Source organism: Blennius ocellaris (genome assembly GCF_963422515.1).
Source record: "Blennius ocellaris genome assembly, chromosome: 9".
Taxonomy (NCBI): Eukaryota; Metazoa; Chordata; class Actinopteri; order Blenniiformes; family Blenniidae; genus Blennius; species Blennius ocellaris.
The window spans coordinates 11,456,389-11,482,328 of NC_137658.1; the positions used below are offsets into that span (position 1 = coordinate 11,456,389).

General features: G+C 43.6%; 1 protein-coding gene across 1 annotated transcript; it reads left to right on the forward strand.

Moving 5' to 3' along the window:
* The first annotated feature begins 3,281 nt into the window (after positions 1-3,281).
* nr3c1 (nuclear receptor subfamily 3, group C, member 1 (glucocorticoid receptor)) lies at positions 3,282-24,283 on the forward strand. The gene is made up of 9 exons (XM_080502177.1): positions 3,282-3,548; positions 4,774-5,960; positions 16,785-16,945; positions 17,115-17,231; positions 17,333-17,614; positions 18,218-18,362; positions 19,209-19,339; positions 19,430-19,587; positions 21,545-24,283. Exons 2-9 carry the CDS (start codon positions 4,774-4,776, stop codon positions 21,695-21,697), a joined length of 2,334 nt encoding a protein of 777 aa, XP_080358303.1. The 5' UTR covers positions 3,282-3,548; the 3' UTR covers positions 21,698-24,283.
* Positions 24,284-25,940: the final 1,657 nt, after the last annotated feature.

A 25,940-nucleotide genomic window follows, 5' to 3' on the forward strand; every position in this document is an offset into this window, starting at 1 on the left:
CCTTAGGTCCCCTGATAGGCTGTATTGGGAATAACAAAAGTAGTTGTCTCTTACTTTGCAGGTAAGTGATTTTATAGCCGTACACAACAGCTGAGTATTTGGTCTTGGGCTTGTACATGAAGTGCATTCTCAACAATTTGCTCTTGGATTATTCCCCTCCCACATGTGCTATAAACTAAAATATTTTATTCACCTTGCTCATCTTCCTATTAGAGCCAGTTTTCGTGCCTCGTTTCCATGCAGAGCTCCCAGGTCAGACAGTGTCTTTTGGTAAGGATTGAATTTCATGTAACTTTGGCATGAATAATGTAGGACAATATGGCTCCCAGCTGACCATGAAGTAAGAAATCTGTATGTGCTGTAACATTAAAATGTCATCTGTGGGGTTTGCACAGCTTTCGCCTTTCCGCTCGAGCAAAAGATAGTAAAAGAAAATACATTTACACTGCATGAAAGCAAAATACATTCTTTTGAAATAGGCTGTAGTTTAGTTTTTTTCCTTTACTACAAACACCGAAATGGCTTGCTATTTAAAAACTTAAATGATTAATTTATACAGTTTGTTTGGTTCTTGTGGTGTGGAAATCAGTAATTGTGCATGTCATTAAAAATTACATGTGGACCTCTTTGTCGACCAAGAGAGCAACAACTGACACCGGTTCAAACCTCTCTGCAGAGTTGTTATCCCTATACACACATTAAAGCCTTTCCCTATTTCCTCTTCTCCCACTCACTTTCCATTCACTCATATTTCCAGATATATGAGCCAAATGTGTGAGTATTAGTTTGCAGGCTTCTGTACGACAACTCACAGCACCATAGTTTTCTACATCTTTCTTAAATGAAGGCTTTTTGAAGTTGCTCTACATTTACTGATACTCATTTAGGCCTTATGTATTCTAATTAGAAGCCAAAGGTTTACATTTTTGGTTGATGTCTATAATTATAAGGAGTTAATTCACTCTTTACCAGTGCAGCTCTGTCAATAACAATGACTGTGTGTTTTTTTTAGCCTCTAGAAAGTGCTGCACTACCATATGTTTAATTAAATGATACTTATGTTAATTGTTACTTAATTATGTTACTTGTGTAAATTATCTGATTATATTAGTTAAATGATACTTGTACTTTAGTTAATGATACTTACTATCTGTTAAATGATACTTATCGGGTGGAACCAGGAGAGGTGAGGCCTGCACTGGATATAAAAGGGAAGACAGGATACATGCGAATGAATGACATTCAGTACAGGTAGTGAAGGTGATTGAGTCCAAATATTTTGTATCACCCATCCAGAGCAATGGACAGTGTAGAGAAGACGTGAAGCATCTCCACTGACTTAATCCCGCCTGCTCTGAGTTGATAGAAACATCGGCTTACAATAAGTGAGACCTGCTATGACGTTTTTTTGACTGGACTCAATATGCGTTCTTTCTTTTTGACTTCTTTCTTTAAAACATCATCATGTTTCAAAGTAGCATTATTCAGCCCTGCCTTTTTACAGTTCTTTAATCTGTCCTGAAGGCCAGTCACACTCCATTGTGGGTAAAGGTAGTGTCCTTTCACGATTCCTCACGCTGTCTGTCTCTTTCCTGCCCCATTAACAGCTGCAACACAGTGCAACAACACGCTGAGCAGCTGCAAGAACAATCCTGTAAGCAGAGACAAACGCTGACACACCATTTGCTCCATGCGATAAAGCACTAAGTCTCTTTACGGTTTTTAGACAGTGTTGTTTGGGGTAATGGTGGGGTTTTTTTTCTTGTGAACCTGGATACATTTTTAAAAAAGCACTGTATTTTGAATGATAAAATGTTAAGAATTCATTCAATTTGCAGTTACTGTTATGCGTTAGGTTATTTGATTGCAGTCATGAGAATAGCACCTGGGCGTTGTAAGATAAATGTATTTCATTTAGAGTCAACTCACTTCATTAAATTATGGAGTGTTTCTGATACTTTTTACAAGATGCATTCACCATTTGATATCTGGCAGTTCTTCAGTATTATAAGAAGCTCATGTTGCAGTATGAATGTATTCATCTTGTCTGTGTTGTATTGAAGTAGTCATGTTGGCCACCACAGTGATAACTATATGGACGCAATCCTCTATTTTTCCAGATTCTTGAAGTTTTTAATTATTTAAATATCACACATGCTCTCAGAATTATGGTGAGGAGAGGCACATGACGAATCCTCTGACTGAACAGAAAGACACGACAGGAGTGCATTTCTCTCTTTTCAACATGTGTTTATCCTCAGTGGTTTTGTTATTCAGTTTGATCCTTTTTTGTTTCATAATGACCTTTTTTGAGGTTTCCTGTGCCTTGTCTGTACCATGTATATAACTGTTGGGTTAACCCCTCATTCCTTTGGGTCCTTGTATCTGTTTTCATTTCATAAATCCATCAAGCCCTCCAGGTCATTCTAAAACATCAAGTTTCCTGAGCTCTTTGTTTCTTTTGTATCCATTTGCATAGAAAATTGTGTCTCTTTGTGGTTGCTTTGTGCTTTTCGAGGATTGATTTCTGTTTCAGTTTGTGAGTTATATGGATGCGTTCGCATTTCCGTGGTTGTTCTACAGCTTTCCGACTACATAAGCAATGCCCAAAGCACTTTACATTGTTAATCACATTCATCCATTCACACACACATTGACAATGGCGACTGTCGTCCATTTATTGAGAGCAGTTGGGTTTCAGGGTCTTGCTCAAGGACACTTCAGCATGTGGACAGATAGAAAATCAAACCTGCAACCTTCCAACTGAGAGATGATCCACTCTACCAGCGCTAAAATGTGTTTGACAACCCTGCTTTATGATTACAGTTTGTGGTGTAGGATTTGTGCCTCTTTTTGAAATATTTTATAAATATTTGTGATCATTCCATATCTCAAATTTGCCATTTTGTATGTTGCTAGTTGTTAATCGTGTCTCTGTGTGGCTGCTTTCACTTCTCCCCTAAGATATACAGTGTGAAATGTATCACTTCTCGTATATTTCTAATAGTTGCGTGTGGATGTGTGTATATCATTCTGATTGGTTTCAGAGGTAAAGAGGAGTATATTTCTGTGTTGACAGCAGAGGTTTCATTCATAAACATCAGTATATATCCACCTCCTCGAGTCTGACCCGGCGCTGCCTGACTGCAATTCCCCGCCTCGGCCAGCAGTGGGCAGGGCAGCATGTTGTAAACAGGTCGGCCATAGGGGCTGCCTCCTTCCCCGGTTCTCCATTTTGTAGGCAATGTTTTTCCTGGAGGTTAGCGCCTACTTTCCTAATGGCTAGCTACAAATCCCCATAGCTTAGCCACTTTAACGTTTTGCATGACGGCTCGCGGCTCGCTCGGACCCGTAAAAGACAGCAAACCGAGCGGACGCACTCGGCTCGGCGCGCTTCGTCGTCTATTCCAAACATGTAGCGTCGACATACGACCCCTGATGAAGCAACGTTTAGAGAGCCAGCCAGCGTGTTGTGAACTGCCACTTTCTACCAAAACAATGTTGACAGACGACCTGTGGACACATATCAGCAACCAGTCATTTCAAGGGTAAATATGTCGTTTTCTTCTCATTCCGGTCCGGTCATCTGTGTTGCCACTCCCGTAAAACAATGCTGCGATTAAATGTGTTTAGGTGGTTTAAAAAAAATGCATTTATATGAAGTGTTAGCTCACAGGCTAACATTAGTGTCAACGGCATTAGAGCGAAATGAAAGCACGTAGCCGCTTTAAGTGTTAGCCACAATGCTAACTAGCGTACCAACAGTTAGCACCAAGCCAGCATTAACTAAATACGTCATTGCTCTCATTAATATGTTGAAGATTCCATGTTTGGTGTCAGCTGAAGCAACTGCAACGACAAAAATGTACCTGCATTCCACACGACTGTCTGCGTTTTATTTGTCAAGTTGCTAACTGTGAGAGCTAACGCAGTTAGCCTGCTCCCCTGAATGTGGCTTACTGGGAAGCGCGCTCAGAGGGACAACTTTCCTCACTCTTTTTCTGCGTTAACTGTGAAATACCTGCACCCTGCAGGAGCACCAGCTGCAAAGTGCATCGCACTGCAGCTTCCCCAGCTTTCCAACACGTGTAATGATGACATCCTAACGCCTTTTACTTGGTTTTTTTTTTAACTCTTTCTCTGTATGCTGCCCGCCCCTCCTCTCCGTGAGCAAAACAAGACTGATTATCAGCGTTTAGAATATTGCACGGATCGCTTCTTAGATATATTTTAATTCAGATTCTGTGTGCATGTTACGATTAACTAGTTACACCTCCGCATCTCCACATTGTCTTGCATCTTGTTAACCTCTGGTAGAAAAGGCAAATGTATTTACATGCACATATATGCTCAAAAATGGACTAAAACCGATGGCTTTGTGTATTCTTGGCAGGAAAACTTCTCGAATGTAACATGATGATAACTATATTACATGTTTGTCATGGTAAGACACCCAACAATGTGTCATAACATCACGGGTTTGTCTCAAAGTGTTTGATTGTTGTAATATTTAGCCCACATCTGTGTTTGGTTTCAGTTGCAATCCCATCCATCTTCGTCCCACATCTTATAGTGACTTCATTGTCGCCGACTACATTATACATTCATGATGCCTTTCCCCTCAGGGGGGCAGGAATAGGACCCCTGCCATAGATATCTCTCTTCTGCGTGGCGGCAACAGTTGTAGATTGGGCCACACTGTGTTTTTGAAAGTCTATTGGTCACATCTGTGAATTTAAACACTTGTTCTTATTTCTGTTCCCTCTCCAAAAGATGGATAAAGGTGGCGTGAAGAAAATAATATTCAGAAGAGATGACCATTTGAGCAAGCTGGTCTACACCGAAAGCCCTGAGGAGGGAGGTTTGTTGAAAGTGGCTCCTCACAGTGCCGTGTCCATCACCTCTGCCACCTCTGTCGTTCTTCCACCGAGCCCCTTGATGCAGCCAGGACAGGTGCCCAACGGCCTCAGCAACAGTCCCGTTCCAGAAAAGCTCACCTCTGCATCTGTCACTGCCACCATAGGCTCTTGGCTCGAAATCACAGAGTCCAGGGGCCTGCCCAAAGATCAGAGGCCTCAGACACTGACCTCTTCTTCTTTTGGATGCCAACCTGGGGCCGAGAGTTTGCCACAGTTGGAAGCCACGATAACAGACATTACCCAGTCCTCCATGGATTCACTGATTGGAGGCTCAGATCCTAACTTCTTCCACATGAAAACAGAGGACTTCTCCATGGATAAAGGAGAGCAGGACCCCATTGACTTGGATCATCCCTTTGAGCAAATTGGGAAAGATATGGATGTGGGCCAGAAGTTGTTCAGTGACAACACTCTGGACCTGCTTCAGGACTTTGACCTGACTGGCTCCCCGTCAGACTTCTATGTCGGGGATGATGCATTTCTCTCCACTCTCGCAGACGATTCTTTGCTGGTGGATTGCAGCTCAGAAAGGGACATGAAGCCCGCTGTAATCGAGGGCAGTAACACCCCCGCAGCGGCCTCCATTGCACTTAATGGCAGCGGCAGCATGACGAGCCCGGAACAGTCCAGCCCCAGCGTGTCCACCTCTGCTTCCCTAACCCCAACCACCACTTTGTCTGCGCTGGTGAAAAAGGAAAAAGATACGGGCTTCATTCACCTCTGCACTCCAGGTGTGATCAAACAGGAGAAGACGTCTGAGGTCCAAGGCTACTGCCAAATTAGCGGCACATCGTCCACAGACATGCCAGGCGCTAACCCGATCTCCATCTGTGGGGTGAGCACCTCAGGGGGCCAGAGCTTCCACTTTGGGGTCAGAAACAGCAACCTTCAGCAGCAGAAGGACCCGAAGTCCGTCGCCAGCCTCCCAGTGATGACCATCGGTGGGTCCTGGAACCGAAACCAGACTGTCGGTGGTAGTTCTGCAATCCACAGGGCAAATGAGCCTTTCTCAAGCTCTCCATCCTTCTCCAGCTTCACCAGGTGAGCAACATAAGCAGTAGTTATGTTTTACCCGCTCACGTCGAGTTCGTTAGGTATTCGATGCTCTTTGCTTGGATGTCACGTAGTATCACTTAGGAAGTGTTGGCCCAATGTAAAATAAGGCAATAATTCATATGATGGAATTGATGCGAGCCAGACTTGTAGGAAACTTCTGAAATTGCACTTTGTCTTGAAGTAATGTAGGTAATTTATTAATAACAAAAACACAACCCGACGCTCATTTATTACAATCTCACTTCAAGATACTGTTGTCTACAAATAAAAAGTGATACATTTTAATAAAAGTTTGAAGGTCGTTTAGTAAATATAACTTTTTAAAGTTCGGGTGACGTTTCATCATAGACAGGATATTCAAGCATGATAAATATTGCAGTATTATTTCAAGGTTGTATGTTGGATCTCCTTCCAGCATTCACAATAAACACTTCTAAATGTTATGTTCTGTTTTGCCTGATGCCACAGTTCAGTGTTTGGCTCGCAGATTCTCACTGGCTGCTCGTTTTCTTCAACTCAAACAGCCAATTGATTGTTTACATCGCCTTGTGCTTCACCTCATCATAACCTTGCGTGTTAGAAAATGGTTTCAGTGCTGTAACTGGAACGTCTCCGATGGCTCCTGTAACCCGAGAGCCGTAAACAAAGGCCCAGAAGAAGAGAGGGGCTTCATGTACCTGACCCACCTATTTAGAACAGGAGTGCTCTTCTATTTTGAAAACAGTCCTCACACATGAGAAACCTACATCCAGCATATGAGCTTTAGTCAGTCACTAAATTTTGAACCAGCACAGAATTTCTTTTTTTTTCTTTCTTTTCTTTTTTTTTTTTCTACCTTAGATTAATTTGTTTTGTTTAAAGCTCAACTCAGCTATCGCGTCTCACAAAAGTGGACATTGGGAAATCAGCTTAACAAGTAGCACAAAGGTGGTTATCAGCAGTGTCCGTCCGGGCTTTTGGACTTCATGAGCTCACACACACACACACACACATCACATATCTCATATCGTCAGATTTATTCTGGACAAACTGTAAATCTGTGTGTTCATGATGGATAATGAGGCAAATCAAAACAGGGTCTCCTAATGTGAAATAGATCATTCTTAACAGACATAAGCAGCTGGTCTCCCATGGGCCACATGTGGCTGCCGTCTTCATTCTTAGAGGCCGCCAACCAGTTTCCTGAGATCATTTATTGGTCTCATTGGTGAGGAGGGGCTACGGTCGTCATAACTACATTCAAACTTGGTATCGGGTGTAAATATTGAATTTTTCCTCTATAGATCAATTCATTTTAAAGTGAACAAATTAAAGACACTCACGCCGAAATGGGTTAAATTTAATTGAACTCGAGTGTGCAAGCAGTTTTGTGAGTTAATATGAAAACCGAGATCATTAGATTTCTTGGCTCGAGAAAACATTTTACTTCTTGAACGTGTTTCAGTTACAGTTTCCATTAGGTTGTGCTTTTTATTAGGCGGCACAGGCAAAATACAACGGTATGTATTCTGTTGAATGTATAGCTCCCTGCTCTTTCTCTTTTTCTTTTCTTTTTTCTTTTTTTTTGGAACATCTGGTTGTAAAAAATCTTTACTGGACTGAAGCTGTATTCTCGAAAGTTAATTTTAGCCTTTATATTTAACCACCAGTGGGGATTTCCTTATCTCACACTGGCATTCTTGCTGTGGTTTGTTAATACAACAGGTATAGCATTAGCGCTCTATTTTTGGTCCACTGGTGAGAGTTTGCAGGAACTGCGGCTCTCTTCGATGTTTTGATAAGCCTTGAACAAAAAAACGGCTCCTCGCAGGGTTGGTTGGCGGTGTTGGTTACCATAGCAGTAAAGCAAGCCTCGGCCCTGGCAAAAATGCCTGGTTGTTAACCCTTGAGGTTGTTAACCCTGGGGGGGCAGGGCTGCGGATTCTATAGGATGTGGCGGCAACGTAAGCAAGAAACAGGCCTGACATGGAAAAAGGATATGCCGTTTGAAAGCCAAGGGAATTCCACTTTTATCCAAGACAATTGATTGTTTTTGTCTCGACTGAACATTATTGTTTGTATTCTTCGTCTTTCACTTTGTGATCAGCAGTTATCATTTCCAAAATAATTGATGTGAAATCTCACTACCATTTAAGTTTCCAGTTTTAGCTTCTTCTTCTTTTTTCCTCTGTTTCAGAGTTTTGGAGGGTTTTGTATTTAAAAAAAAAAATTTTTTAGGCATATCTTCCAGCTGCATCACACCAAATATAAACCCCAGATCTAAACCGTCTGCACTTGAAGCAGATGAGACTGTAAATTCAACAATACAGATGAATGACTTGTCGCCTTAACTGATTGGTCACGGCTATATTGTAAGAATTTAATTACTTCTGTATGGGAGGACTGGGGAAGGAAAAAAAACAACCTTTCAGATGTTCTCGTTCCACAGAATTTTGAATTTTAAGTTGCGATTTAGTACAAGTGAGCTCTTTTTACAGGAAGGAGAGCACAGAGTCACTGTGCTTGTACAGCACATGGCACCACAAAGTGTCTTTTGTACAGTTATGACTTTGCTGGCCCGTCGGATTTTATGGTTTCAGCTGTGAATGACGCCCCGGGGCCATATCGGGAACAGTGGTGTGACAGAAACGGCCGTCTTAGAGGCGTTTTTTGTTTGTCTCTTTTACATTCACGCCTGTCTGATTCCGTATCTGACTGAGAGTGATCAGCTCAAAGATTGGCACGCAGGAGCGCTTGCACGTCAGCCAGTGCACTGATGTGGTTGGGATTTGTGCGAGTAATGCTCGGTGCCGTCTGCGCGACTGTCTGTCAGTTGTCTCATTGCTTAGTGACCAGCAACAGATGGGTCGAGACACGGGATGAGGCGCCTCATCTTGGTTCAATATGAGGTTCTAATCACTGTGTTTGTGTTCTGTCGAGGTGTGTGTGTGTGTGTGTGTGTGTGTGTGTGTGTGTGTGTGTGTGTGTGTGTGTGTGTGTGTGTGTGTGTGTGTGTGTGTGTGTGTGTGTGTGTGTGTGTGTGTGTGTGTGTGTGTGTGTGTGTGTGTGTGTGTGTGTGTGTGTGTGTGTGTGTGTGTGTGTGTGTGTTTAAACATGGGATTATGCATGTGCATGAGCTGTGAGGCCTAATTGTTTTTGCTGTGTGCGAGAGGGGAGAGCAAAAGGTTTTTGGGCAGTGCTCTATGCGTGTGACATTTAGTGGGTTTAAATTAGTTGAACTCTGCGCCGTGTTGGCTTTGTGGTTGTCGGGCAGTTTCAATCACGTTAAACTCTCCTCCCTCTTCTCACGCAACGGCGCTGCTTCTGCTGCCGCTCCCTGAGGTGACTCCCTAAAACTTTGAAAAACCTTTTTTTAGCCTATTTGGAAGAAGAAAAGGTTCAATAGATTGGTCAACTGCGTTTCCTTCCAAACACCCCTCTTAGTTAGCTCAGTCTGGAGTCACCAATTTAAATTAATGTGTACAGTCTCATTTGCTTTCATTTCTGACAGTTGGTTTATCTGTATGTTTGATATGTGAAGCAATCAATTATTTTTAGCAAAAAGAAGGGAGCTGTGTGTGTGTGTGTGTGTGTGTGTGTGTGTGTGTGTGTGTGTGTGTGTGTGTGTGTGTGTGTGTGTGTGTGTGTGTGTGTGTGTGTGTGTGTGTGTGTGTGTGTGTGTGTGTGTGTGTGTGTGTGTGTGTGTGTGTGTGTGTGTGTGTGTGTGTGTGTGTGTGTGTGTGTGTGTGTGTGTGTTATCCCAAGGTTAAAGATGGTTTCCAGCTCCAGACAGATTTTATGTCATGGAAAGTGGCACAAAATAGCTCTTTGGGTCATAAACAGCCCCCCGTGTCCATATGGGACTGCTGCATGGCCCCAGTGCAGTTCCTCAAGCTGTAGTGCGACGCGCATACGAGTCAGTAACTTCACCTAACGTGTCTCACATGACCCGCGTTTTTGCAAAGCTTGTTTCTTATTTTAACACAACGCGAGTTAACCATCCTGCTTGGTTTTATGGCTTCACTCATAACCAGCCCATCCACATACACAAACGTGCACACGCGCACACGCACTTGGAGGAATGTTTCACCTTGAGAAATGCTCTTGCTTTGTTCTCGTTTTGGAAAAATACGCACTGTCATGTGACGGCTCGTTTGACCACGTAGCAGGACCTGATCGACACGCACTCGCACTGAAGACGACTCTTGACAGTTGGCCAGGTTCAAACTGTGAAATGTAAATGCCCTATTAAATAACACAGAGCCTCGGCAGGCCCGTCTTATGTAACCTTTATTTTTGGTGGAGCATTTCCTCTTCTGCTCGTGATTAGCCCAGCCCATTCAGTTTTGTTTTGACCTCTTGTCAAAACAAGAAATTATCTGTAAATATAGAGATTATAATCTGCATATGCTGTGGGCTACTGACATTTCTGGGAGGCTTGTACAGCATAGTTTGATTGGGGGACTGTTTATAGCAGGAGGGCTTGAAGTAGAGCAGCTTTTTCATGCAGACAAAGAAGTGCTTGTTTGCAATCATTGGATTTTTTTACACAAAAACAATCGGGGTTTTTTTTTTCAGCACGTAAAGTAATTTCGGTGGCGACGCTTTTATAACTTGATTGTTTTGCCCTCTAGTGTCGACAAATGGGTTCACCATGAATAACATTACTTCAGTAATTCAAGTAGAACGAACCACGGAGTTTATTTCTATTGTTGTTGACGGACCGTGGTGCACTACAGGTGAGCTGAATTAAAACCCCACTGCAGTGGGTCCCTGAGAAATGAGCTCACTCGTATGCAACTGACACATATGTGTACTTTTGCTGTCATTTGTGCAACTATTGGTTTTGGTTCTGCCTTACTGTGAGGGCTTTTCTCCTTTCCAGTGTTTTGTCATTGAACCTGTGTGCCATGTCATAAGTCCTAAAAACGCCACATTCTCCCTTCTGCATGTTTACACTGACGTGCGGCTGTGGACTTTCTAGATTATTTTCTGATATTATATTGACCAACCAGCTAATCGAGGAACATTTTGAGCACAGCCATGAATAATTAAAACACACAATGCCAATTCGATGGCTGAGTGATATGTAATGGGCAGAGATTGGCAGAAACTTGGACCTTCTGATTCGTAGTCTGCAGTGCAGCACAAAAACTGAAATACGCATTGCCGGGCCAAAGCTGTGATCTCACTGAGGTGGTACATTTCACGTGTGGGGATACTAAGTCTACTTTGGAAACTGCTCGTGAGTCACTGCTGGATGAAGCTCAGAAGGGAAACCACTCAAAAATAGACTCTTGTCCAACTTTATGTAAATCTACACGCATGCTCACACACACCTTTGTGTGCGTGTACAAATGCGTAGATGTACATATGCAAACCTTTTCAGCATTAGCATTGGTTATCTGGTGCTCTAAAGAATCTTGCCCTTGAGCTTGTTTTGTGGGACGACTGCAGTGCTGGCAGGACGTTGTAGAGAACTTGTTGAATGGCTAACTGGGTATTTATCATGCAGATAAAGGTTTAACTTTACCAGGCCGTCAGTATGAGGTGTTGGTCTGAATTACTGTCTGTGTTGAGGTGAATTACTGTTTCTAACAGCTGTCATGTGTATCAGCTGTGGTTTGATACACGAGGAGTTCATGGTCTAAAGTGCATTTATATATAGCTATATATATTTATATTTATATATGCACGGATATATTTCGTTAAAGCTTTCATTTTGTGTGTGAATGCAGGCGTTCAGCCTGGGCTTTGTATTTTCAGTGTAATCTTTGGTCGGAGTTGCAATTTAATGCTCAGACATGCCTTGTTCCACCCCTCATCTCAATAGGCTATAGTCTCTCTCTCTCTCCGTCTGTCTGTATTTCTCTCTCTCACTTTCTCACCCCCCAGCCCTGTTGCTACCTCCCTCCCTCCGTCCTCTGATTGGCTTCCTGCAACCAAGAGACCTTGACGGTCAGCAGAAGCTTTCAGCGGCTGTAAATCACATTTTATGATACTGTGTGTACGGGTCTTTTAGCTTTGTGTATAATGCATGAGTGTTAAGGTATGCACATGTGTGGCGTGTGGGTGTGTCATGAGCGCTGTGGCAAGCAGGAAGGCGGACCACGGAGCGCTGCCGCGCAGCACTCACTCTTCTGACCTACTTTCCCTCCCGCCTCCCCACATCTGTCGCCGAGTGAGTGCACCAGATCAAATGCCAGCCATTCCAATCGCTTTCACGATATCACTGCACTCCCATGTAACTGCAGCTCCGGGTCGTCCGCGTTTGACTCTTATTTGCGTTTCACACCGATTGAGCCCATAGAACATTTCATATCGAGGTTAGGAGGACACTACAAAGTTGTCTGTTGTTGCTCTTCTCACCGATTTTCTATAGTTGTTGAGTCAGCAGAATCGAACTTTTAAGTAGAGGGTCCCTCCCTCTTCCAGCAGTATCCAGTGAAAGGTATTACAGTCATGCACACAGTAGCAGCAGCCTGACTCCCAATTCATTTTACAGGCCAGGAAGCCACCTCCCCTCCACATACAGTTACTAATGGCTCCTATTATGGAAACTAGTATGGAAACTCAACTCCTTTGGGGTTGTTTTGCTTATGTTCAGCTATGAGTTGTCTTCGCTTTCCTCCTCTGGTGTTTGCAGCCTAGCAGTAGTTGCTGCTTTGGGCTGTGGAGTGGCTGTTATTGAAACAGGTTTGTCAATGCAGCATGAAGACTGAGGCTCTTTGCAGACAATGACACACAGAGGGACATCCAAAGAATCACGTGTCTCGTTAATGGCCTTTATAGTGAACGAGCATAATGGCTATAAAAACACTTGATGGTGACGTGAGGCTCCACCAAACGGTGCGTTGTCTCCATTGTGTTGATTTTTTCGTGACAGCATGGCTTATGAGTGAAGATGTTGCGCCACTGTTAAGTATCTGTAAAGATATGCTGTTGTTATTATTGGAGAGCACATGAGGCAGATATTTTTAGAGAACCGGAGCAGAGTTTAAAAAAAAAAAAAAAACCTCCAAAGTTTCTCCACTTCTTCATAGGCGCTGTGCTGTTGTCCAGCTTGTGAGTGTGAATCAGAGCGTGCAGACCAGTTCCCCTTTATATTGGTGGCTTTTACCTCGGGGGAAGGAACGCTTCCCCAAGCACTTCAAGCGCTCCCCTCAAGTTCAGTTTTCGATACGATCATAAGTGGGTCCAGTGTTAAACCTGTATTAGTAGCCAACCTTTACATGAACTGAACATAATGGAGTTAAAAAAAAAAAAAAAAGCACAGTGCAAGACCTGAGGTCTAATATCTACTCGTCTGACATTACACAGACATAAGGGATATGGAGAGGGGCTTGCTGAGCTACTCGTGACACTCGCGTCTATAAGGGGATTATGAATGAAGTAGGGCATTGGGCCACCAGCATTATCGCAAGTGTGCCGTGGATTTACCCATTTAAAGTCGAGGTGATCGATCACACTCCTCAGCCCTGCTGTCAATAAAGTTAAGACCCATCGCCGCGTGCGTCTCCGCCTTTGAGCTGCGGTCGAGCCCTGACCGACAGTAAACTCAAAGGGAATGCAAGAACTTCCTGTTGATAGTGAGCACTCACTTCAACAGATGGTTTCAGAAAGAGGAAATTCAGTATCCGCATATCGCCGTGCGCGCACGAGTGAGAATCCCGAAGACACATTTGCAGTCGTCTAAATGTAATCAGCTCAGTTTTCAGAAAGCAACACGGAGCTGTGACTTCATTTCAGCCTTACTTGTTGTCGTAAACATCTGACTGCTGCAGTAATTGGATTTAAACCAGTAGCCTAAAGCCTTCCAGTAAAGCTGTCCTGCTGACACCTTCTCTCAAGGCCAGTAAAGGACAAAGCTTTACACACCCACTGACATCATCATCATCATCATCATCACTATGGGCTTATTAAGCTCTACGCCCCCTCAGCTGGCCACCACACCCTTCTTACTGGGTTTCATGAGCTTTCATGCATGTGTGTGTTTGCGTAGCCGTGCAGTAATGTGGAAAAGTTTCAGATGTCAAAATAATATATTACTCATCTGTCAGAAAGACATCTGATCGAAACTTCCAGGTTGAATGAGTTAAACTTTAGATTAGTTCATTAGTCTGAACATAAAGGCGCACAGTAATTTAGAACAGCTTAAAGTTGGGTATTTTAACCTCCAGAGCACTTTGGACCCATTAAATCACAAGCTTCACCACCAGTATCAACATTTTATTTTCTTGTAGTTTGTTTTGGGATTTGTTTGTTTTTTGGGTTTTTTTTGCAAGTCTCAGTCGGATCGACTATATTTCATCTGGCCAGACTTATATTGAAATCTTTCAGACTGCCAGACTTCTCACTGGGACTAAGGCTTTAATTGATAGTGACATGTTGACAATGGCGTCCATGGTTCAATGGGCAATTCATAAAGAAGTATCTTCAAGTACAATAATAACAGAGCCCTACAATAGGTGGTGGGGCCCCACCACAGCCATAACCTCTCACACCCAAGCCGACGGAACAGCTGTGGAGATGCAAGATGTTTCAGACTGACTGGTCAATTCACTTCAAAAGCTGTCTGCAAGTCCACCAAAGAGCCCCCGTGCTATTTCGGAGTGATCTAATGCATGTTTGATTTTAATACCTTCTGTTTGCTGCTTTGATCATGAAGATTATTAATGGCCGCTTCCTTGCATTAGAATTCTTTTTGCACATTTGCACACTTTGTGTGTTCCACTAAGGCCACAGTGAAGCGTCGTTTTATGTCGGAACAAGCTGCACATGCAGTATTAATGTATTAGCACCTTATAAAGTTGCCACGGCAAATATGTTGGCAGACAATAGGTTTTTTACACGTACGGCAAGCACACGGTAGCATTTATTTGAAAATAGTTTGTGTAGCCATCGCTGCTTCCTAACATAAACGGCAGAATGTCGTTGACTTTTTGTGTCCTGTTTAGTATGGATTTAAAGGTTGTTTTGTTTTTTTTTAGTTCCTGCTGAGAACGGCTATCAGCCGCAGAGTGCAAACCAAAATATATCTCTTAACAGTATATGTATTGAAGTGATCTATAGATAATGTCAAAATATTCACACGTTTGTCATTTGACCCAGAACTCGCTTGCCAGGGAGGCGAACCTGCTTTCTGTCGTCATATACGGTGAACCAAAATACAGGCACGTGGTTTCATGTTACGCTGAGTTGCTGCCCCCCCCCCCCCAAAAGTAGGATAGTAGAAAGGTGCTGTTTCTGTGGTTAGATCTTCTTTATCTCCTATCTATTTCAGTACTTGCTCGAGATCCCAGCTGTTTGTCTTTCAAACGTTTCTCTATATTTGTGGCCTTATAGATACATGATTGATGTCAGACTAGTGATCTACGTAGATTGAGATTCTATCAAGTTAGAGAAATGAATCATATTCCCCGAGTTCTTCCATTCCAATTATGTTGCTTTTACTCGGATTATTCAAACGATTCAAACTTAATCTTTGGTGAAATTTGTCATTCTAAGCTTAAAATGGTCTGATTTTCTCTTAAAGAAAAGAAACTTTTTGTGACATTAACGATTATTAAAAATGTCAGCTTTGGGAGATTCAGTCGCGGTGTGTTCTGGAGTAAACCTGCCCCGGGGGCTTCACCTTCACCAACTACTCCAGGGGAGGGAGGGGAGCGCTCCACTTTGTGGCATCTACAATCCCAAAAGCAAACAAGATTTGGTGCGAAAGCTTTGCTGAGCTGTAAGAGACAATGTGGTCAGAAACACTCAGGAGATGAAAGCTCACTTATTATCGCACTGTTGTGCTTAATGGACGGATTTAATAACCTCAGTGTGTTGTCAGTGGCGCTCAAAACGCTCCCGGTCCTGTTATGGATAGTCTGCCTCCTCTGATGTTTTTTTTTTTTTTTTTCTGGCTTCTGGACTTTGAAGCTTTTGATGCTTTAGTCAGGTTTTCCCCATCCTGCTACGCCCACTCACTGCCATGGCCTGGCCTGCTTCATGTTAATTTTCTCCTGTTGTATAACACTGGAGTGAACTCGGGTCTCCTGCTCCAATCTGCCCGGAGTGTGTGTGTGTGTGTGTGTGTGTGTGTGTGTGTGTGTATGTAGCGACGGCTTAGAGCAGCTCTCATCAAAAGTGTTTGTTTTCATTGCGGCGTCAGACATGCACACAGTTATTGCATATATCAAGCTCAATATCCTGTAGGTGTGGACGGTATTGTTGCTGCTGCTCCTCCTCTGGCCACTGGGTTGGAAAGGAGTTGTGGACCTTTGGCGCATGGATGCAGCAAAGCCTGATGTCCCCTAGTGGTTGTTTTGGCAAAGTGCATCTCAGTCCAGTGTTGACTGTCTGGAAATGTTTGTGGTTCAATCAAAGGACGACAGGCTTTTTTTTTTTTTTTTTTTGACAACTGCTGGGTCTTAGATTTGACCACAGAGCTGAAGATAATTTAGGCCTTAGATGCTCAATCGGGCACAAGGGGACTTACTTTTCTTGACTCATAATTTCATAGCCAAAAACTGAAATGTGGAGGAGGAAAAAAAAACCCACAAGGACTGTATTCATTCTGTCGGTGGTGTATGTATGCATGTAAAGTCTGTTTGTGTAGTGTTTTTATTTCGGTACAACATTTGAGCTGAAAATATGAACTGCAGCTGAACTAACCGCCATACTGAAGGTGTCCTGTTGCCTCGTTATGAGAGCATCCATGGGATTTTGAATGCAATTTTGAAGTGCCGTTTCATTTCTACAGGCACTCTTTCTGTGAAATAGGTTTTTCAGAAATAAAACATTCCTGTCATTTTTTTCTGCTCCGTCTCCACATTCTTCCTCCAGTTCTACCTCCAGACAAGACGGGGGAACCACGACAACGTCAACGTCGGGAAAGAGCGGGACTCATAAAATCTGTCTGGTGTGCTCCGACGAAGCGTCGGGCTGCCACTACGGTGTTCTCACCTGCGGCAGCTGCAAGGTCTTCTTCAAGAGAGCAGTGGAAGGTCCGGAACCACAAAATCTCCATTTGTTTAGTATTCACCTGCAATATACACATTGGTTTATAACATGTGTTGCACACTAACTGAAATGAAAATACAGTTTTCAGTTTTAATTTCTAAAAGAATTATTGCCAAAGTGGTGTACTTAATCCTTTCTGTTTGGGCGCCTCAGGGCAGCATAATTACCTGTGTGCCGGGAGAAACGACTGCATCATAGACAAGATCCGAAGGAAGAACTGCCCAGCATGCCGCTTCCGCAAGTGTCTGATGGCAGGCATGAACCTGGAGGGTAAGACACCAACTGCAGAAGTTAGATCTTTTGATTGATCTGAATTTTTTGAAATGTTATAACTAAACCGTTTTCCCGGCGTGCCCACTCATGTTTTCAAGCTCGCAAAACCAAGAAGCTGAATCGCTTAAAGGGCGAACAGCAGAGCAACCCACCCGAGGTGCTTCCCTCTCCGCCAATCGAGGCCCGCTCCCTTCTACCCAAGTGCATGCCACAGCTCGTCCCCACAATGTTGTCCCTGCTGAAGGCGATTGAGCCCGACACTATATACGCCGGCTACGACGGCACCCTGCCAGACACATCCACCCGCCTCATGACCACCCTCAACAGACTGGGCGGGCGACAGGTCATCTCCGCCGTCAAGTGGGCCAAGGCTCTGCCAGGTCAGTGCTGTCAACTGGCCACTGTGATTGTTTAAAGGGAGATTGGGATGGATTAACACGAACCTACAGTAAGAATTGGACAATGAGATACATCACTGTGTTTATCTATGCGCATGAACACTTGAGTGTTTAATTTTGGTCCTTAATGTAAAAAAAACAAGCCTGAACCTGTATAACGGCTACATTGTGATGTATACAGACTCCAGTGTTTTAGCATTTCATACTATCCGCGGTCTCGCCTGCAGCCCTAAACGCAGCTGGCAGGTGCACCAGCCTCAGCAGTTTACTGAAGCAGAGTCACCCAGGTGTCTTGTCTGCTTTGGTTTGTGTAAACCCACTTTACATCTGGATGTACTTGCTCTGGAACAAAGCTGGCATGGAGCAAATCCATTAAACAGATTGAACATCTGCCCTGTGATGCTCTTTGCAGGAAAACAGTTTCAACCTTTGGTTAAAAAAAACAAAAACAAAAAAAACATGCTTATGTCACCCAGATTTTCCACTTTCTTAAGACTGAATCTGGTGCGGGACTATTTTTTGACATATTGAATGATGTCCATTCTGACATGTGTCCGGTTGTATTTCCTTTGTGTTTACATGCAGGTTTCAGGAACTTGCACCTGGACGACCAGATGACTCTGCTGCAGTGCTCCTGGCTCTTCCTCATGTCTTTTGGTTTGGGCTGGAGGTCTTACCAGCAGTGCAACGGCAACATGCTCTGCTTCGCCCCGGACCTCGTCATCAACGAGTATGTATTGTTCATTCTGCGCTTCACTCTGTGACTTGAAGGCAAAACTCAATTGACTCATTCAAATCCTCCAAATGAAATCATGTGTTTCTTGTTGCGGCTGGAAGTATGTGTGGTTTGGCGAATACGGCGTTTTGCATAAAGCACCGACGTGAGCCATGAGGGTTTTATCTAGCTTCTTTTTGATTTGGCCCCTCGTTCGCTAAACATAAGCGTTTGTTCGTTGGAAGTCGGTCGGTGTTTCTCTCTCTCCATCCTCTCTGCTGTGTGTTGTACCTCCGGAGAACCAAACCACGACCGTCAGCTGTCGTCAGTAATCAGAGTTTCATCCTTCCCATAAGCTTGATGACTCTTGAGTGAAGCGAGCTGCTGGCACAGCTTCTCGCTCACGACCGTAATGGGGCCTTTTTTTTTTCCCTTTTCTCGCAGCGTAATCACGAACTCACATTGATCACAATCGTACTTAATATCCAAAGAGGTCATGTTCTCGATTCGTCTGTCAGCCTCGAGACGACATTTGGCAGATTGCCTCGTTTTTAGGTTGTTACATTTGCATTTAAATGCGGCATTGCTGTTAAAGCTTATTGCAATTATATTTTTCTTTTGCAGTTTGATTAATGATCAGAAGGAATAGTCCTGGTGGCCTATGATCGAAGTTTTCTTTTATTGCGTCCACTTGCATTGCAAAAGTTTCTGCATCCGTTTGTCCTCGCTTGATTCCTGAACTGAGGCTCGACCCACACAATGTTGGCAGTGAAGCTCTGGAGAGATTACAACAAACTTGCTTTCTCATGTTGACTGAAACGTCTTGAGTTGACCAATAAATGCGCCGTTTGGACCCACCAGGGAGCGGATGAAGCTGCCCTACATGGCCGACCAGTGTGAGCAGATGCTGAGGATATCCAGCGAGTTTGTTCGGCTGCAGGTTTCCCACGACGAGTACCTGTGCATGAAGGTCCTGCTGCTGCTCAGCACAGGTGAGATCCCGGATCTTTCTCGGCGCCCGCACTGTCCGCAGTCGCTCACAACCGTAGCAGTCGCTGACGTTGACTTTTCCCCGCCCACAGTGCCAAAGGATGGCCTGAAGAGCCAGGCCGTGTTCGACGAGCTCCGGATGTCGTACATCAAGGAGCTGGGGAAAGCCATTGTGAAGCGTGAGGAGAACTCCAGCCAGAACTGGCAGCGCTTCTACCAGCTCACCAAGCTGCTGGACTCCATGCATGAGGTACAAATGCCCCGAAACGGCATAAACTGTGTCGTTCTCGTGGGCACATGGGTATGGATGACCTGCAGCTTTCTGATGTCTGTGATTGATTTCATTAATTTGTTGAAGTAACTGTCGGGTATAAGCTTAAGGTTTACGTTCTGTCTTTTTGTTTTTGAGCGCCCCTAGACAACCCTGCTTTTTTGATTTAACAATCCATCAACCAGGCAATTAAAAAGAAATATAATATGAACTTGTTGTCATGTTTATGTGGGCTTTTTATGATCGAGCTTAAAGGTTCAAAATGGAGGAGTTATGCTTCTTTAGTGCAATCGGCTTGGGAGTAACTGTGTCTATCCTTTATTTGCTGATTACCAGGATCTGCTGGAAAATACGCAGCATTTTCTCCTCTTGTTGGACTAAAGACACACACTAAAGTTAAAAAGTAGGGCTGGGGGTAAATGATTATTTTATCGAATAGTCTACTATTCTAACGGACATTGCCTTGGCTCCGTTAGTTAACATTCATTGGCGAACTAACTTTGCTGTAGTGAGTCATGACACGAAGCGGGCAAACGTCAGTCTAATATTGTGTTTCACTGGGAAACGACCACAGATTGAGCTCACGCAAATCATGAATTGGCAAATGTAACGTTGAACAGATACGTCTAATGTTACTACAATCTGCTTGCTACCGTAGCTAGCAGCTCTACACTTTGTGGTGCTTGTGGCGAAATAGCGGTGTTCTGTTCGCTGTAAGTTAGCCACCGTTAGCATTCACGCCAGCATCATGTGCTATTTCTAGCGAACGTTAGCTAAACACGGCTGTTTAGCCACGAGCTACTAACAGTAACTAAACACAAACACAGTTAGCTAGCAGCACAGGGCTCAAGCTCACGTTGCGCAATTGAAATGCGATGAATTTGGCGAACGTTGGCGACAGTAACGTTACTTGTTTCGGCTCTCTGCGAGTGGGCGTGGCTGCAGGCCCATCAGAAAGTAACATTGAGAGGTTGAACTTCCTAGTTATCTTATCAACTTCCAAAGATTAACATTGCAGTTCCATACATTGCTGTTATTGGGGCGATTTCATCGGTTTCCGTCTATATTGGTGGTTCGTCGAGGATTTGCTGGGTTACGTGTTGCACCTTTCAGTTTGTTTGAACCTTCCACGGAGACCAAAATTCTTCTTGCGGAGGAGTGCCCATGTGGTTGCAATAAAAGAGCTTACAATCGTTCCAGGCATGTTTTTTTTGTCAGCCGTTGTTCAGCTAGAAAGATTTTTTTTTTTTTTGTTGGACTCATAAATGAGTGTTTGTTTAATCTGACACCACCTTTGTTAACAATTTTAGAAAAAAGTCAGGCAGAAATATGCACAGGAAAGTATTTAGCTTCAAGTATTTATCTTGTGGCCTGCTGTATATGTGTCAGATCATTTTCCAAAAGTATACAATTTTTCAATTTTTCCCCCCCCCTCTCTCTTTCTCTGTGTCAAGTGGTGTGAAATTACAAAAACGACTCCATCCGGGTGTTCATTATCGCTTTTTCCAGCAGAAATGCAGCGCGCAGCTTAATCGTGTCTCTTCTGCACCAACTGCAGTGTCAGATAAACTGGTGGGGCTGCGTGGCTCGCATACTGCTCAATTAGCTCCAATCAAGTGTGCAACACACACACCCTCACACACACACATACCACGTACTTTGAAGCAGTTTTATACTGATTTGTCTAATTGCGGCTGCCACGGCTGATCCAAGCTGAGTGGAGACGCAGGCAGGATGTGCAGCAAACAGAGAAACACACACACACAAGAAAATATATGCAATTTTAGGTAGAACATGCAAACTCGAAGCATTACAGCAGCATGTCAGAAGCTCCTAAACAGTAGCCCAGCTTGACACGGACTAAACCATTTCAATTGAAAATGGAGGACTGTATTAATGAGCCCCCCCTCCCCCTCGTGTGTGTGTGTGTCTGCAGATGGTCGGCGGCTTGCTCAGCTTCTGCTTCTACACGTTTGTGAACAAGTCCCTGAGCGTGGAGTTCCCAGAGATGCTGGCGGAGATCATCAGCAACCAGTTACCAAAATTCAAGGCCGGGAGCGTGAAGCCTCTCCTCTTCCACCAGAGATGACTGCTCCCCGTAACGGACACGATGCCTTAAAAATCCCACCACGTCACCTTCTCCTTCACCTTCACCTTCACCTCACCAACCCCCCTCCCCCCCAGGAGAGAGCGACGACGACGGAACGGACTGAGGATCCCCAGGCGAGGAGTTGAACGGTGTCTTTGGGAGCGATTATGCAACTTTGCGTAGTGGCTTACGGGTCTGGAGGGAAAAGAGCAGAGGCGTCTTGTGTAGAAACCCGACAGTGAGCACAATACGTTTTTTTGTTTTGTTTGTTTGTTTGTTTTTGTTTTTCGTCAAGCAAATGATGTAGTGTTTAACAACCAATAGGAAATGTTTGTAAGATGAATCACCAAGAGAAATAGGCTAACATCGACGTCGTCTCAGGTTTCTTACCTTCACGCTTCAGTCCACCAACTAAAATAGATATAAATATCTATGTGCTGGTGCTGAGAGTATTTTCTACATTTTCAAAAATGATTGCAGTTTATACAATTTACCAGGTCGCCGTTACCTGAGAAGGTAACCAAGCTTAATAACATTGCTCTTTAAATAGGCTTTTAGACTGTCTGTTCCACTTTTAGTTTTTATAGGAGACTTTAACAAAATGTTTCAGTCACATTGGGGGGGGAGAGAAAAAAACAACTCTGTTTTCTAGTCATTTAAAAAGGTATATTTCTTTTGCTTTTAGTAACTTTGGACTCTTTTTGGGGCTGTTAGCCGACGATTACTCCCACACAAGCCGACCTCTTCCAGGTTTACACATGTCAGTTATAAAAGGGAAAGAAAAAAACTAAACAATTTAAATAACGTGCCTTTTTTGCTTCAGATATCATCTTAGCCATTTTCTTCCTACCTTCTCTTTTACCTGTCATGGTCTACCTTCACCATACGTTGATTGTACTTTTTTATATTACAATGCAGTTGAAAGTTTTCCACTTTTTTTCAGTGGCTGTGTCTAATCTTTAGAAGTGGCAGCTCTCCATCCGCCCTCGGCGTGCAGAAGCGAGAATCCTCATCGTTACGAAACAACATTCGAAAACCTGCTTCCTTTTTATCCCCCCCCCTTGCACGCGCAAACTCCTCAAGTGCTTCGTCAGCACTTTTCTTTCTGCTAAATGCTTTAACAGACTGTGAAGTAAGACTGTTCTCGCCATACCAGTCTTTATTGTATGACTTCAGATGGACTTGGAACCTTTTAGTTTTTTTTTTAATTAGGATTTAGCTCTTTTTCTCCTTGCCTTTTCTAAGTCGCGTTTCCACTTATAATAAACATCCCACAGAGTACTTCAGAATATAGCCGGAGCCTCGTACAGCTTCATTTTCTCCTCAACATTGTTCGATTAGATTAGAGTCCATCTGCTGGTTTCTAGGAGGTGGGCAGTGCCGGTCTTCCAATGTCGCCCTCCAGGACGCCCACCTCCGGACTTAAAAACAAAGAGAAGAACCAACGGTCTGTTCAGAAAAACTCCGGTTAAACTTCTGCCGGCACTTCCAAGTCCCGCCCCTCAAAAGTTTCGGATCTCCCACAGGAATTTTTAACGGCAATGAATTAATCTTCCTCGGTAAAAGAAAACAACCAGATTGTTACAGTGGAAGCGCGGCTGTGGTCACTCCTGTCCCAGTAGTCTACGTAGTTGAATGTGATGGATACCTGCGTCTGCCAATCACAAGCAAGAGGGCATATTTTATCGTGTTTGCAAGTTCGGGTCTTTAATTTTCTAGTTAGTTTTTTTTTTGGGCTAATCGGGGAATATTATTTCAAGATTTTAATGTGGTTCACACTGGTTGCAAAGTAACCGTCCTTCACATTTTCTGCTATTTTCCAGTTTAATCCTCGCTCTCTGGAAGCGTCTGCTTTTCTTTCTTTTCCTGTACTGGTATGTTTGCTATATTTGTCAAAGGAATAGTTTGACATTTTAAAAATGGCGGTCGCTGGTTTAATTGTGATGGGGGGGGTTGAGGGTTTGACTCCATGGTCTTTGCTCTGCATCGAGGTATCCTGCTCCCCAGCGCCTCTTCCGTCTCATCAGTTACCGCTAAAAGCGTCGCGTCCCCGATGTGGGATCGTGACGACGGACTCGTTTTTTTTGTCCCCCGCCGCCGCCGCCGGTTGCCTGGCAACTTAGGCTCCCAGCCAGGAAAGCATTTGAATTGCAACAACCACCCTCCAAAAGAGGAGAGTTTGTACAGATGAAAAGTGTGCGGGTGAGATTCGGAGGGCCGGGGAAGCAGACGATGTCCTCGGGACGGAGCCAGGGCCAGCTGTTTCCTGCGCTCAAGCGAACTCGCTTTCATATTTGTAACGGGGGGGGGGGGGACGCGCGTCGCGATCGAGCCGACCCTCGGAAGGGAAAAGTGAATGTCCAACTCGTCCCGTTAACGGTTTGTAGGAGAGACAGCTTGTGTATACGGCACTTTGGATCAGGCGTTGGCAGATTAACCCTCCCCCCCTCGACACCCCCACCCTAACTCCTTCAGCACCCCATCTGTGTGTCTTTAGTACTTTTGCACGTTTATTTGACTGTCTGTTCACTAGTGGAGCACTTGGCATCAGTCGCCTCAGAGTCCTGTCACATCGTAGCAGTGTAGCATTATAGAGTGGGGGGAGGGGAGTTGGGGGGGACGGAGGGGGGGGGGGTAAATAGGACCCTTTTATTCTCTGGGAAACTTGTTTCAGTGCCAAACTCCTGTTTTTTTGTCTGTTTTCAGTGAAGCTGAAAGTTGGTCAGTATTCGTATGAAATGAGGAATCCTCGAAAATGTGCCGATTCCTTTCGAAAACGTCATGATTCACGGGAGCGCGGGCTCCTTCTGGCGGGCGGCGTCGCAGCTGAGCTTTATTCCCCGCAAACAAAACAACGTGGTGTGATAGCACACGTTAATGTGGATCCGCCAGCATCCGCATGTGTGTTAAGAGTAGGGGGGGGGGGGGGGGGGGGGTTGAAAAGTAGTGCAACGTTTTTAACAGTTGCAGTTGTTTTGTCACCCTCAGGCCACATTTGTCCAAAAATATGAACCACAAAAAGGAATAAAACTCAGTTTAGACGCGTCAAAGACGACGGGACCGTCGCGTAAATAATTGGATGATGTCTAAATGGGAAGAATATGGAAAATCTCCGAACGATCAATAACAAAACCACTCGTGATTTTTTTTTTTTAAACTGCTCCAATATTCAGGATGTTTTTGGGTTGTTGTTTTTTTTGTTTTGTTTTTTTTGTGATACACATGTCGTCTGTCTACGTTTTAGTTGAAGAACCAAAAACAGTTTGGATTTCCTGCGTGTCTGTTTCGTGTCTTTCCCGGTGTTTATTTGTCGGGAAAGGAAAAAGCGAGTCTGCTGTCACCGGCGTCGCTCATCTCTTTAGGCTCAGACAAACGGACGCTTCTTCATTTTTATTTTTATTTTTTTTTTTTTTTATTCTTTGAGGCTGATTCCGAACCATTAAAGAGGGGTCACTCGTGGGTTACTTTCACATTCAGTGTATCCACATCTCTACCGCTGCTGCTGCTGCTGCTGCTCTTCATTTAAACAGGTTTTATATAATATATTAATATATATCTATATATGAAATCACACACTTGCCTCTTCTTGCTCAAAAATGTATCCTGATTACTCTGCTGTACATTTTTGAGGAGGATGCCCGAATATGCAATAGAAACAAACATACTCTCAACCACAGAACACAACTGCTACTTCAACTAATTTCTTTTTTTTTTTCAATTTGTTTTCTTTCCTCATATCTGATATAAGCTATCTGCATACAGGAGATTCACATAGAACTTTTTTTTTTCTCTGCAGGTCAGATTTTTTTCCGAATATTCAGGAATCATCAGTCCAACAAGACTGCTCACATAAGCCTATTTGATGTTTGACTACAAGGTGACCAAAGCAAATTCACACAGATTCAGTGTAACGTGACGAAACAAGACAAATGTACAGTTCTCAATTTTTAAAAACACATTGTTTTGTTGTCTCTCTTTTTTTTTTTTTTTACTCTAACATGACTGCTTTGGTCAAATTGTGTAATACTGTGAATAGGATAGGAGTCGGTCTTTTTCACACACAAAACTGTTTGTGAAAGTAATCAACCAGCTTGAATCTAAAAAGATTTGCACTACCCAAATATTGTTTGAAAATCTATTTTGTATAAAACATATGCAGACATTAACTTTTTGAGAATTATAAAGGGCGGATCATGTTTCACTGGTATATGCTTTCTCTAAAAAAAAAAGAAAAAAAAAAGCT

Coding starts and splice junctions, on each gene's coding strand:
- nr3c1 (XM_080502177.1), top strand. CDS start 4,774: ATGGATAAAGGTGGCGTGAAGAAAATAATATTCAGAAGAGATGACCAT. Junction 5,961..16,784: donor TCCTTCTCCAGCTTCACCAG/GTGAGCAACATA, acceptor TTCTTCCTCCAG/TTCTACCTCCAGACAAGACG. Junction 18,363..19,208: donor CCGGACCTCGTCATCAACGA/GTATGTATTGTT, acceptor TGGACCCACCAG/GGAGCGGATGAAGCTGCCCT.